This window comes from Protopterus annectens, chromosome 4.part0, assembly GCF_019279795.1.
Source record: "Protopterus annectens isolate FY-2018-M chromosome 4.part0, PAN1.0, whole genome shotgun sequence".
Taxonomy (NCBI): Eukaryota; Metazoa; Chordata; order Ceratodontiformes; family Protopteridae; genus Protopterus; species Protopterus annectens.
This window is the reverse complement of record NC_056733.1, coordinates 1,598,307,862-1,598,323,585: the sequence shown is the minus strand read 5'-3', so window position 1 is coordinate 1,598,323,585 and position 15,724 is coordinate 1,598,307,862. Positions and strand designations below refer to the sequence as shown.

The 15,724-nt window shown below is 41.6% G+C and overlaps 1 protein-coding gene across 1 annotated transcript in view; it reads left to right on the top strand.

Annotated features, from left to right (window-relative positions):
- The window catches only part of FBXO38 (F-box protein 38), a 3,050,069-nt gene that overhangs the window by 2,443,184 nt on the left and 591,161 nt on the right, over positions 1–15,724 (top strand). Inside the window, exon 16 of the mRNA XM_044069370.1 lies at positions 4,213–4,313. Coding sequence (XP_043925305.1) covers positions 4,213–4,313 — 101 coding nt within the window. The remainder of the gene's footprint in view (positions 1–4,212; positions 4,314–15,724) is intronic.

Below are 15,724 nucleotides of genomic sequence, written 5' to 3'. Positions count from 1 at the left end.
AAGATGCTTTTTGAGTGTTTAGGTTGAGAGTTAGACTAGTTTCAAGGGAAAAACTGAAGAGGAGACTTAGTGGAACCGGGAATAATTTTGCAGTAGCTAACCGGCACTGCCCAGTGCGCATAACCATGCAAATGTGGTTTTTATAGTAGGGAAATGAAAGAGATAGAAATTAGCCCAAAATGGCCAGTAAACTACTAACTTCTGGGCTGGAACCACTCCACCAGGGGCAGATAGGTTGCTCAAAGCTCCCCTCTCTCACAGGTGAACAGAGAAACTTCCTTCTATCCAGGTAAGGTATGGTTAACTCAGAAACTAGTATCACAGCCCTGAATTCAGCACTAGCCTGAAAACTGGACTATACTAGTTTAGAAAGGCGGGAAACGGGGATTTTTTTGTTTTTTTGAAAAGATAAGGCAAAAACAGTAAAAAATACACTTAAAACAGCTTTAAACGGCTACAAACGATCAGAAAAGGCTATCGCACTTTAGTGTGTAGCCTACAACAGTTAAACAAATTATTTAAGCAAAAAACAACTTTTTAAAAGTGCAGGCAGTCAAATAAGTACAATATGTTATAAAAACAAGCTTTTATATCGCAATAAACGCTGGAAAATCTGCGTTTAGGCAGAAAACAGTTAAGTACAGCAAGAAAGTACAGAAAACTGATACTTATTCACTCCAATGTCTCTCTCCTAAGCTAGAAGGCTTGTATCAATTTAAGGATTTCTAGTGCTACCCGGTAGGTTAGTTACAGCAAAGATGGGAAACAAACGCAGATGTGGTCTTTTAAACCAGAAAGTTGAAAGAGATGGACAAACTGTCCAAATGGCCAATAAACTACAATTTCTGTGCCAGGAACCTCTCCTCTCATGGTAGACAGGCTAGCTAGTGCTCACCACTCCCACTGATAAGCTAGAAGGCTTTCCTCCAACACAGAAAGGCTTGTGGGGCTCAGAAGCTTACCAACAGTCCTGGATACAGCAACTCTGTACCTGGACTAGGCTAGTTACAGGAAAGGTGGGAAACAGGCGCAAGTGCGGCTTTTAAACCAGAACATTGAAAGAGATGGAAAAAACTGCCCAAACGGCCAATAGGTACAATTTCTGGGCCAGGCACCACTCCTCCTGTGGTAGATAGGCTACCTAATGCTTACCACTCCCACTAATAAGCTACAAGGCTTCCCTCCAGCACAGAAAGGCTTGGGGGGCTCAGAAGCTTACAAAGAGTCCTGGAATACAGCAAATCTGTACCTGGACTAGACTAGTTACAGGAAAGGCGGGGAACAATTACAAACATAGGCTTTTAAGCCAGCAAGTTGAAAGAGATGGAAAACTGCCCAAACGGCCAAATAAACTACAATTTCTGGGCCAAAACCCACTCTTCCCGTGAAGGATAGGCTACCTAGTGCTTACCACTCCCACTGATAAGCTAGAAGGCTTTCCTCCAACACAGAAAGCCTTGGGGGCTCAGAAGCTTGCTAACAATCCTGGATACAGCAACTGTGTAACCGGACTAGGCTAGTTATAGGAAAGACAGGAAACAGGCACAAGTGCGGCTTTCAAACCAAAAAGTTGAAAGATATGGAAAAAAACTGCTCAAACAGCCAATAGCTACAATTTCTGGGCCAGGGACCACTCCTCTTGTGGTAGATAGGCTACCTGATGCTTACCACTCCCACTGATAAGCTAGAAGGCTTCCCTCCAGCACATAAGACTTGGGGGTGCTCAGAAGCTTACAAAGAGTCCTGGATACAGCAAATCTGTACCTGGAGTAGACTAGTAACAGGAAAGGCAGGAAACAAGAGCAAACACAGGCTTTTAAATCATAAGGTTGAAAGAGATGGAAACGCTTCCCAAACGGCCAATAAACTATAATTTCTGGGCCAAAACCCACTCTTCCCATGGTAGATAGGCTACCTAGTGCTTACCACTCCCACTGATAAGCTAGAAGGCTTCCCTCCAACACAGAAAGGCTTGGGGGGGGGCTCAGAAGCTTACCAACAGTCCTGCATACAGCAAGTCTGTATCTGGACTTGACTAGTTACAGGAAAGGCAGGAAACAAGCTTAGAATTTTTTTTTTTGTTACAGAAAAGCAGCTAAAACAGCAGTAAATACAATTCAAATTGTAGTGCAGGCCAGCACACCCGAGCGTGTAGCAACACTACGGCAAATACAGTTCAAATAAATGGAATTAAATTAACAAATGACTAAAAAACAAGTGCAGAAGACAGTAAATTAGAAGGCTACTAACAAGCAGTAATAAGTGCAGAGTAAGAGCGACTGAACAGACAGCACGCAGAAGACCAACTAAGACAGTTACAGTAAGAGCAGATGAATAAGATGTATACTTTTTTTTTTTTTTGAGGGAAGGAACAGAGCAGATTAAGAGGCTACAGGGGGTTGTCCTTCCCAAATGCTCTCTTTGTACACAGCAGGAGGCCTGAAATCAGAATAAGATCTCACTGCACTCAGTTGAGTGAGCAAATGAGATGGGCCCAGAAAGAGTATCCAAATACAAATCTACAAGAGGGGCAGGCAATTTCAAAGCCACCAACATCAATACAAAAACAAAAACATGGAGGGTGGGTGGGGAACTAACTGTAGAGAGACCGCCACAACCTCAGTTGAGTTAATATTCAGTGAAAAACACAAATAAATTAAATACAGTACTATATGCAAAAGAGCAGATAAAAGTGTACTTAAATTCACTTATACGTCCAGCTGATTTCAGGTAGATGTTAGCCTGCCAAAGCTCTATTAAGCAGAGATAACTCAAAATGTACCACTTATATAAGGCAAGACAGGATGTCAGCGATGAGCTGAAACTACCCCCACTGCTATCAATGGCTACACAGAAATTCTAAAAAGTACTCTGTAGAGAGACAGCCACAACTTCAGTTGAGTTAATATTCATGAAAAACACAAATAAATAAATTAAATACAGTGCTATATGCAAAAGAGCAGATAAAAGTGTACTTAAATTCACTTATACGTCCAGCTAATTTCAGGTAGATGTTAGCCTGCCAAAGCTCTGATATTAAGCAGAGATAACTCAAAATGTACCACTTATATAAGGCAAGACAGGATGTCAGTGATGAGCTGAAACTACCCCCCACTGCTATCAATGGCTACACAGAAATTCTAAAAAGTACACTGTAGAGAGGCCGTCACAACTTCAGTTGAGTTAATATTCAGTGAAAAACACAAATAAATAAATTAAATACAGTACTATATGCAAAAGAGCAGATAAAAGTGTATTCATAGATTCATAGATTGATAGATTAGTACTAGGCTAACTGCCCTTGTGAGCCATTTTAAGCCTAGCCAATTATCCCCTGTGAGATTCAAACCCTGTACCTTATGTTTGTAAGGCCAACACCTTAACCATTAGGCCACCCTCCCAACCCTTAAATTCAGTTATATGTCCAGCTGATTTCAGGTAGATGTTAGCCTGCCAAAGCTCTAATATTAAGCAGAGATAACTCAAAATGTACCACTTATATAAGGCAAGATAGGATGTCAGTGATGAGCTGAAACTACCCCCACTGCTATCAATGGCTACACAGAAATTCTAAAAAGTACTCTGTAGAGAGACGGCCACAACTTCAGTTGAGTTAATATTCAGTGAAAAACACAAATAAATTAAATACAGTACTATATGCAAAAGAGCAGATAAAAGTGTACTTAAATTCACTTATACGTCCAGCTGATTTCAGGTAGATGTTAGCCTGCCAAAGCTCTGATATTAAGCAGAGATAACTCAAAATGTACCACTTATATAAGGCAAGACATGATGTCAGTGATGAGCTGAAACTACCCCCCACTGCTATCATTGGCTACACAGAAATTCTAAAAAGTACTCTGTAGAGAGAGACAGCCATAACTTCAGTTGAGTTAATATTCAGTGAAAAACACAAATAAATAAATTAAATACAGTACTATATGCAAAAGAGCAGATAAAAGTGTACTTAAATTCACTTATACATCCAGCTGATGTCAGGTAAATGTTAGCCAGCCAAAGCTCTGATATTATATATATATATATATATATATATATATATATATATTTGTTAGCATATATGTGTAAATGATGCATATATGGCATTTACATATTTATTACAAGCACATGTATTCATATGTGTATTTAATATAGATGTAAATTAGCATACGGACACAGGCACTTATTTTATGTTTTTGCATTCTGTCTTTGTAGAGTTCTCGAATCCAAAGTCCAGAAGATCTGTAAAGAGGAAGCGAACAGCTGACAAGGCCACCAGTACCAGTGATCCTGTTATTGAAGATGATCATGTGCAGGTAACTGAAATTATCAACATTGTGTAGCACCGGTTACCTGAAGTAATTTTGGCTTGCGTTCTTCATGACTTATTTTTCTAATGGGTGTTTATGAGGTGTTGAATTTATCTACCAGTAGTTTAGTGCCAGGTTTGAAAACTGGCATAATTCCTATGATTAGTCACTTTATGGCAAGGTTGGGAATCAGTGATTCAAGGTAACATGTAATCTAATGTTGTCAATCTTCATTCATTTTGTTACAATCCTCTGAACAGGCTTGGCTGTTAGACAGCTCGCTTCAGCCCAAAAAAAACCTCTGGAGCTGACTGTACCCACAATGCCCCTCTCTCCATTTCCCCAGATGTTGTTTGCCACTCTCTCAGCAAGACATGTCAGCCGTTACTCTCCAGCTATGTTAAAATTTTGTAACAAAACCACCAAAAACAAATATGGGATATGAACTGACACAAGAAATTGGCATTGAAAACTTTTATCATGCTTTTGTCGGAAAAGACTTTTTCAAAAACCACTAACAAAATTTGCACCATTTCACATTACAAATCTAATTAATCAATTACTTACATACCATTTTTTATATATATATATATATATATATATATATATATATATATATATATATATATAGGGCAGCCAGGGTGGTTCTTGGCTGGGGTGCCTTCTTTGCGGAGTCTGCATGTCCTCCCTATGGTCGCATGGGTTTCCTCCGGGTGCTCCAGTTTCCTCCCATATCCCAAAATACATGCAGTAGGTGGATTGGACACACTGAATTGGCCCTAGGTGTGAGTATGTGCGCCTTCTGTGGAAGGTTGGGCGCTGGGCTGGCAACTTGACACTGTAAAACTCCACTGCCAATCATGAGCAGACAGATGATCCACTGTGGCATCCCCTAACCGGGAAAAGCTGAAAGAAGAAGAAGATATATATATATATATATATATATATATATATATATATATATATATGTGTGTGTGTGTGTGTGTGTGTGTGTGTAAATATATATATATAAAATAAAAAATGCATAACAGAAATGCCATTTGCACTTTATCTAAGTTTTAACTTCTGTTTTTCAAAAAATACTTTATATTAATAGCTTCATTCATTCCTGGAAATTTATCGGCATTTAATTTTCTTTGCACTTAGCTTCTTAACATTCTAACCTGCTTTTGTAATCTCTACCCCACCCCTCAAATCTTGAGGCAGTTGGTCAATAACAGAAAGTAAAAACTTCTTGTATTTTTTACACACCAGGGTATGTTTGTATAGAACATTGTTATAATAATTTTTCTTAATGCAATATAAATGTTCTTTAACTAATTTTTCTAAAGTACATGTAAACATACCCACATAATAAGCAGGACATCCAGAGCATAAGGCAATATAAACTATCCCTCTTCTTCTCTTTCGGCTGCTCCCATTAGGGGTTGCCACAGTGGATCATCTGTTTCCATTTCTTCCTGTCCTCTGCATATTGCTCTGTCACACCAACCGCCTGCATGTCCTCTCTCACCATGTCCATAAACCTTATCTTAGGCCTTCCTCTTTTCCTCTTACCCGGCAGCTCCATCCTTTAACATCCTTTTCCCAATATACCCATTATCCCTCCTCAGCACATGTCCATACCAACGCAATCTCGCCTCTTTGACTTTGTCTCCAAACCGTCCAACCTGAGATGACCCTCTAATATACTGATTCCTAATCCTGTCCATCCTTGTCACACCCAGTGCAAATCTTAACATTTTTAACTCTGCCACTTCTAGCTCTGACTCCTGCCTTTTTGTCAATGCCACCATCTCCAACCCATACAACATAGCTGGTCTCACTACCCTCTTGTAGACCTTCCTTTTCGCTCTTACTGGTACTCATCTGTCACAACTCACTCCTGACACACTTCTCCATCCATTCCACCCTGCCTGTACTCTCTTCTTCACCTCTCTTCCACACTCGCCATTACTCTGAACTCACCATTCCTCTATCCTCCCTCTCATTCACACACACATATTCTGTCTTAGTCCTGCTGACCTTCATTCCTCTCCTCTCTAGAGCATATGTCCACCTCTCCAGGGTCTCCTCAACCTCGTCCCTACTCTCACTATAGATCACAATGTCATCTGCAAACATCAGAGTCCATGGAGCCTCCTGTCTGATCTCGTCTGTCAGCCTGTCCATCACCATTGCAAATAAGAAAGGGCTCAGAGCTGATCCTTGATGTAATCTCACCTCCACCTTAAACAGATCTGTCACTCCCACTGCAGACTTCACCACTGTCGCACTACCCTCATACATGTCCTGTACCACTCTTACATACTTCTCTGCCACTCCTGACTTCCTCATACAATACTACAACTCCTCTATAGGCACCCTGTCATATGCTTTCTCCAAGTCCACAAAGACGCAATGCAACTCCTTCTGACCTTCCCTATATTTCTCCATCAACAGTCTCAGAGCAAACATTGCATCTGTAGTGCTCTTTCCCGGCATGAAACCATACTGCTGATTGCTAATCATCCTCTCCCTTCTTAACCTAGCTTCCACTACTCTTTCCCATAACTTCAAGCTGTGACTGATCAGTTTTATCCCTCGGTAGTTACTACAACTCTGCACATCACCCTTATTCTTAAAAATAGGTACCAAAACACTTTTTCCACTCCTCGGGCATCCTCTGACTTTCCAAGATTTCAGTAAACAATCTGGTTAAGAACTCCACTGCCATTTCTCCTAAGCACCTCCATGCTTCTACTGGTATGTCATCTGGACCAACAGCCTTTCTATTCTTCATCCTCTTCATAGCTGTCCGTACTTCCTCCTTGCTAATCTGTTTCACTTCCTGATTCACTATCCCATCATCTAACCTTCTCTCTCTCTCTCATTCTCTATCCCTGCAGTCTTAAAATGAAACCTCTTGTTTAAATAAATAGTATAATTGTAATGTTCAATAAAAACAAAGGAACTAACAGATATAAACCTACAAATACTACATATGCCACATGTAAACATCCCTTTTTCTTTATTGGTATGTTACAAATCTATACGCGTTTCATTTGTTTCTAATAATTTCTTAAAGTTTATGCTAAGTTGGTATGCAAACCTAGGTTTATCCCCAACAATACTGGAAACATCAGGATTGCCCTGCAACATTTTCCAGTTATTTCTTATAATATTAGCAACAGTAATATTATCAACAGACATATCTAATAAAAAGATAGGGCTTTTTTCATTATAGATATCTTTTTTTCACTTTTGGTCCACTGTCATTAGTGTCTCTCTTTTTAATTAAAATAGGTTTAAAAACATTGATATACTTTCGGTACCATTGTTGGTACCCCCCTTCTCCATTTTCCTACCAGGTAAGATAGCCCTAATTACCATTGCTGGTGTATTCTTTTCTTTTCTCATTCCTTTTACCATTTGCTATCTCTCTACCTACCATCATTAGTAGGATTTTGTACTTTCATTAACTGCGTGTGTGTGTGTGTGTTTTGAGCGATTCCTTTTCATTTTTATCTTCGTACCATTATGGCAGAAAAACACAAAGGCACTTCATGGTTTAAACAGTGCCAAGATTGTGGACAAAAGATGGCCAGTTCAGATGGTCATCTTTCTTGTGTTTATTGTTTAGGTACTTCTCATTTAGACCAAGACTGTGTGATTTGTCAGGCATTTAGTAATAGGTCCTTGGTAGAACGTCAAAATAAGTTGATTTTAAAAGGAATGTTGAAATCACCTTTTGGAGAAGCCTTGTCCAGGTCTGACTCCTCTTCCCAGTCTGAACAGCCAAAAAAGCAGAGCCACTCTGTGCCAGTTTCCCCTATGGCACCAGTGGCTAAGAAACACAAGTCCTCAGTTCCATCTGTTTCTTCAGAACTGAAAAGTAAGGCACCAAAGCTATCAGAACAAGAGTCTTCGGCACCAACCATTGTATGTACCCTGCACCATCAGCGCCGGCACTGTCTTCTTTAGTTTCTGTCTCTGTGCCGATCTCACCATCTGCACCACAGCAGGCTGTATCCAGCCCTTTGGTGAAGAAGTCTGAAATTGTATACTTTCGTAGGACAAGGTATTCCCCTTCCATAGACCCCTTTGTGGGTCATCTACCCAGCTCTTTTTTGGAAAGCCCAGAGTCTCCCATGGGGTTATCTGTTCAATCCTCCAGGAGTCTCTCCGAGGTAGACGCTGTGAGGTTGGTGGATCAGCTTTTGGCAGCCAGAGGTATTCCTACCCCTTCTCAGGCCCCTCTCCCTTCTGGAGTTGGGTGTTTTCTCCTAGGACTCCTCCAGAATTTCCTCCTCTGACCTCCTCGGGAGGCTTGGAGCCCACCACTTCGATTTCCCCAGTTCCAGCTGTCCCTGTGCTGTTATGCACTAGCTCCTCGGCACCAGGCTCTAGTCTTACATATTTGGTTCCCCTGGGACCAATAAATTCATGGGACCATGGCTCGGCTGTTGGTTCTGAGGGTTTTGGGTTGGCTCCTGTTTTTTATTCAGAGCCGACCTTAGCACTGGGAGCCGTGGCAGTTGAAAGTTCTACTCCGGCTCCTGCTTTGGTGGGCAGTCTCTTGGAGTGGGGTGTCTTCGGGGGGAGGCCTGCCTTCCAAGTCATGGAGAGAGTGCTAGCCTCAGCAGGCTCTCAGCTGGCCCCTTCTTTATCAGAGTGTCATATATCTGTACCTTCTGGTCCAGAGCTGCCACCATCCTCCACGTCCAGACAGCAAGCACCGAAGCTGCAAGTTACCCTGTACAGGGCCCCTTTTTTCAGAGTCTTCCTCAGAGATCCCCACTGAGGAACCACCCCAAAAGAACACGTGCAAGAGGAAGCAACTAGATTCCCTGAAAGAATCTGTCACTGAAGATGGGGACTTCGATGATGGGGAAGGTCCCCCCCCCCGTCACCCCCTGAAGATGTCTCCTTTGGAGACATCCTGGAGATTCTCAAACAGTGGGGTAAGTGGAAGCCCCAAGATCCGACCACTGAGGAATCCATGTCAAGCCTTTGGTTCTCACCCATGTACTTCCTGGATGATCCTGCCCACTGACATTCTTATTAAACTGATAGCACTGTGGACTTGGAAGGCCCCTGATTCTGTAGAGCCATTCCCCCGGAGTCCAGACAAAATCTTATCAGCTCCTGAAGACCACCAATATTAGGTCAAAGGGTTGGCAGTAGATGCTATGGTGGTGACGGCTGCCACCAAGAAGGAACTTGCTGATGAGTGTTCCACTGTCCATCCTCCTAACCGAGAGTCTAGGACAATGGATAGACTTGGAAAGCAGGTATATGCTTCATTGACCTTCGCTCTAAGGTCCTTGAACTTCATGGCACATTTTACTAGACTCCAGAGGGATCTGATTAAGGCATTATCAGATGCCCTCGCTGGAGCAGTATCTGACAAGGTGCAAGATAAGGTCACCTCTCAACTAGCCACCCTGGAGTCTATATTGAACTCGTCCATGCGGTTCATTGCACATGCAGCCGAAGGTATGACCAGAGCAACAGGTTCAGGCGTTGCCATTAGGCATCATGCCTAGATACAGTTGTGTGATTTCGCGGAGCCCTTTAAATCTTCCTTCGTCAGTGCCCCCTTTGGTGGATCATGCTTATTTGCCCCCAAAGTCAAAGATACACTAGCCAGGTGCAAGAAAGATGGAAAGACCCTTTATGCTGTGGACATTAATTTTTCTACCCCTCAACAATCCTACTCCAGGAATCAGAGGAGTGGAAAGATGTGGTTCAAGAAGTCTCAGGGGCCTTTCCAGGACACACGTGGTGGTAGCTGTCCTTGGGGCAGAGGGAGGGAGCTCAAATGGAAGACACCAACCCCACAGCAGAGGTGGCCCGTGAAACCAGGATTCCAGAGATTTCTTCTCTGGACAACCCTACCAGTGCTCCAGAAAGGAGGCCCAATTGCTTACCTGTGGAAGCAGTTAGGGGAAGACTCACTGCACTCAACAGCCTGGCAACTAATAACCTTCGATACTTGGGTGCAGAGCATCATTACCAGAGGCTACGATATCCCTTTTAATCTTTTTCCAAGATCACTAAGAAAAATCCCCAATGTTCCACCCAGTCAGAGGGATCAAGCAGCCATGGAGATTCAAAAACTGCTAGAAAAAAGAGCCATAACTGACCAACAAAAACTGCAAAATAACTAAAACACAAGAGCCTTCTGGACTGCAGAAAACTTTACTGCTGCCTCCTGGTACCTCAGCTTGAGCCTTCAAGGGATAAATTATACACCAGAAACACAGTCTTTTTATATAAAAACAATTACCACCATATTAATAATGCATGCATCCTTAAAGTGATACAAAACATGTTTAGAAAAATCATATATTGCCTCCACTGTTTCCCATACACATTAAACATTAAGATCCAACTCCAAATTTAAACCTGATGGGTGTAGAGTATTAAAATTAATGATGAATCTGGTTTCCAAAGCTAATAACTTGTTCTTAAACATCTCTCCATGCTGATGACTAGGCTTGGCTCGTACACTAAAAAACGAAGTGGAATCTGATCTCCCATGATAAGTCCAAAAGTGAAGGGCAACTGGACTATCTATTCTGCTATGTCTAATGTCCCCTAAATGTTCCAGAATGCGTTTCTTTATTCACCTTTTAGTTTGCCCAACATACCACTTGTCTGGAGAACACCCACATCCTATGATATAAACATCACCACTAGAACAACAATTAAATTTATATGTGGCTTTATAGACCCTATTATTGATCTTAGTTCCATTCAAATTTCTTGTCTTAGGGCAAACCTTGCATCTTGAACATGGGAAACAACCCACCTGGCTACCATTGATCACTTTTTTGCTGCTACTGTTCAGTAGCTCCTTCAAGTTTGAAAATCTGCAATATGAAAAAATAACTTTCTCCGGAAACAAACCATGGGTAGTGTCCCCTTGAGTTATAATGGGCCAAAATTTCCTAACCAAACTGCTTAACATTTCTGAAAAAGGGGAAAACGTACTGACAAAAATATTCTCTTATCCTCTCTGCCTGTATCCCCTTCCTTATGAACCCGGTCATCTCTTTCCACCTTTTTGTCAAACGCCCTGGTGCTATTACAAATACCCAATACTCTCTTTTCCCTCCTTAACAATAAATCCACCCCATAACCTCTGGATGATAATTTATTTCTCACCTTAAAATATTCCTCCTGAATGATATTCTTGTCATATGTATTATTAAAAATATGTTTATATTCCCCATAGGGGAGGGAATCTAACAGGTGAGGGAGGTTCATTCTTGAAGCTAAAAGAAAATTATTAGCCACAGTTTCTTTGAAATATGGCCTGAAGTGAACAGTTCTATTGAAACCAATATAAAGTTCCAAGTCCAAAAATGTATGACCTCCCTATGGATCTTAAAAGTAAATGACTGACCAAAACTGTTACTTTCCAAATTTGCCATGAATTTCTCAAAATCACCTGTTTCCCCTTTGCATACAAAATAATCTATGTATGTCTTATAGACGACTAGTTGGTTAGAAAAAAATTCTGTATTGTAAGTAAACAAGTGAAAATAACTGCATAAGCGGGAGCAAAGGAGACACCCATAGCAGTGCCTCGTTTTTGTAGATATGTTTTTCTTAGCAGCCTAACTTAACCACCTAATTGCAATGTGTCTTAATAAGACTATGTACTGACCTGTTCTTTGTTTCAAGGCATATTAACTAGCTAAGTGATACATACTGCATTGACTAATTTGTTTTTTTCCCCTTCTTTTCTCTCTCTACCTATAACCCTATCAGACTGTACACCTGGGTTCCTGTCCTTCCCTTGCCAAAGAAGCCCCGTGGACATCATTTTAAGCATCTTTTCCTGAATAGGATTTTACATTTTCCCTCATAAGACTGGCTTCCCAGAGTTGACCGTTTTGGAAGTATGTCCTACTCTTGTACTGCTTAACACTACTGTCCAGGGTATATTTGCTCCCCTACCAGGCTTATCAGCAGCCCCCCCCCCCAAAGTCTATCTTTAAATCCTTTCCCCTTCCCTCCTCTCCTCGGCCTTTATCCTTGAGGAACCTCTCTCCACCCTGAGCTTATTTTGTCTTGGCAAACTCCCTGCTTGCTCTGTCTGTTCTCCTTCCTGCCCTTGCCACTAGGTGGCACCCTTCACACTACTGACCCTATAACCAGTTTTTTTTTGGCTATTGTACTATAACTTACACTGACATTTCCAGTCCATATTCTGACCTCTGCCTTGTGCTACTTCCCTCACGCCTGACTCCTTTACTATCTCCTACCCCCCACTCACCATATAGTCTCCATAACTTTCCTACTCTAAGAGGCCACCCTTACCTGTTGTCCTGCTTCTCTCCTCTTGCCTGATTGTTTTTCTGCAACTGATCTTTCACTTGCTCTTCCCCGCTCCGTTCGCTGCGCTCACTCCGCTCCCCACCCTACCCCCAATTCCCACCCACCCCCAGAGGCCCTACCTTTATAGTAGCTTAGACACTCCCCCAACTATCTAACCTCCTATCACATTTCTTGTACTCTTCACCTATTAATACCTTACTCCTACTCCTACAACCACACCCACTCTCCTCTATCATCACCTCACTATACTACTGATACCACTCAATCCTACTGTTACTTAACACATCCCACTAGTAACATGACTTTAAACCTGAATATTATTCTTTCATTTCTTCTCCTTAACATCCTTCTCTATTACCACACTCTTACCTCCTATGAATATCTCATACTCAGTCAACCTCCTGTATTAGCCAAACACACCACTTCTACACCTCCTCTACTTAAACAATCTCATATTAATATACTATCAACCTCCCCCTACCTTCCCCCTCTCTACCACAAAATTCACCACTTCAGACTCCTAACCTCCAAACGTTTCTACCTTATACCCTGCAAAAACCTAAAAGTATCTCTAGTCCCACAAACACTATTACTGATACATGGTGACATCCACCCCAACCCTGGCCCCAATACTCTCATCAACCACACCCACTCCAATCTAACTACTAACTGTTCTACCTCACCTTTCTCCCCTGACTCACTCTGTATTGCTCACCTAAATATTCATAGCATCAATAACAAAATCACACAACTCCATGCCTTAATTGATTTCTATGCCTTTGACATTCTCTGTCTCACTGAAACATGGCTCAAACCTAGTACCAAAGACAATGAATTTACTCCCCCAGGCTATAACACCTTAAGACAGGATCGTCTCAATAAAAAGGGCGGAGGAGTGGCCCTTCTATACAAATCCCACCTGCAGGTAACCTCAGTAGACACCTTGCCCCCCTCCATAACTAATGCTGAAATGCTCTGCACCAAGCTCCAAGTTAATAAAACTAAGGCTATTTACATCATATGTTCTTACATCCCTCCAGGCAACAACATCAACACACTAGAAAATATCCTAAGCTGGGTCTCCAGCAACTTTCCACAAGAAACCATAATCCTAGGGGACTTTAATATTGACTGGAACTCCTGCATATCTCCCAAACCCTCCATTCACATTAATCTCTTTAACTTTCATCAAACCATTAACTCCCCAACTAGATTACACAAATCAACCCACAAACAAACCATTCTAGATTGGATACTAATTAACAACAACCCCCTCTCCTATAAAACAGGAATACTCCCTGACAATATCAGTGACCATCTCCTGACCTTCATCTGTAAACAAAAATATAACATTACCAAGCAAGCTACCTACCATACCATACACAACAAAACAAATTTCAACCTAGCATCCTTTCAAAGTGAACTCAATGAGTATAACTGGTCAACTCTAAAATACCTCCCTATAGATGAAGCAGTAACCCATTTTAACAATACCTTTCTACAAATTCTACACCATCATGCCCCACCGCGCTTAATTAGATTAAGCTCCAAGGCTGCCCCATGGCTCTCAAAAACTACTAAACAAAATATGCGAGCTAGAAATAAATTATGGACTAAATGGAGATCCACAAAAAACCCTACTGATCACCAGAATTTTAAGCACCTGAGAAACTCAACTAAAAAACTTATCTATCTGGATAAAAAGAACTATCACTTTAAATATCAACAAAACCAAAACCAAAACCCCAAACAATTTTGGTCATGTATGAACAAACTACTCCATCCAGGGAATACCAAAACCCCTACCCCAGCTAGCCTAGCTCAAAGCCAACCCAACATAATAGCCAACACTTTCAATGACTTCTTCTCTCAAACAGTCACCTCTCTGGCTAACACCATGACACCCCCCATATCCCTCCCAAAAACCACTACCCCTAACAGCACCCCCATACTAAAGTTCCATACTGTCTCCACTACCTATATACGCAAATTATTATCTAAACTCAAACCTTGCACCCCTTCAGCCGACAAACTACCAGCTGAATATCTTCAACTAGCTGCAACTGAACTTGCCTATCCAATCTCCATCTTAATAAATAGAACAATAACTGAATCCAAACTCCCCTCCTGTTGGAAAATCTCCCACATCATTCCCCTTCACAAAGGAGGTAATTCTAACGAACTCTCAAACTTTCGGCCTATTGCCCTTCTATCCCCTCTATCCAAAATAATGGAACGCTGCATACACCATCAACTCTTACAACATCTCTTGAGTAACAACTTACTTGTAGACTCACAACATGGGTTTAGGCCCTACCACAGTACATCTACTGCCCTTCTCTCCTTCACTGACACAATAAACAAACATCGCAACAACAACCTGTTCTGCTCTGCACTTTTCTTAGACCTATCGAAGGCATTTGATATGGTTAACCATCAACTTCTACTCCACACTCTAGAATCCCTATCACTAGACCCACTAGCACTACAGTGGTTCGATTCTTACTTGACAAATCGAAAACAAGCAGTCCTATGGGACAGCCATCTATCTTCTCTACTCCCAGTTACAATAGGCGTCCCACAAGGGTCCATCTTAGGTCCCCTACTTTTCTCTATATTTATAAACAACCTACCCACTTCCCTCCCTAAATCCACCTGTATACAATATGCTGATGATTCCACTCTCATCTGCTCTGCACCATCCCGTGCTGAACTCCACTCCTCTACCCAATTGGTTTTCACAGCAGCAGAAAAATGGTTTCAACATATCTGTCTCCTCCTTAATCCCAAAAAAACCAAACTTCTACTCTTCACCCCAACCCTTAAATCCATCCCAATCACCTTTTCCGTTGTGTCCAGCAATGGCACTATCATCAAACCCGACTATTCCACAAAACTGCTAGGTGTCACCATAGACAATCAGCTTAACTTTGACTATCACATTGATTTAACTATCAAGACAGTAAATAAAAAGATAGGAGCCCTTTACAGACTTAAGCCCTTTCTTACCGCCACATCCCGAGTATCACTTGCACAAACTCACCTCATCTCCACACTACTGTATGCCTCCTCCTCCTTTATTAACA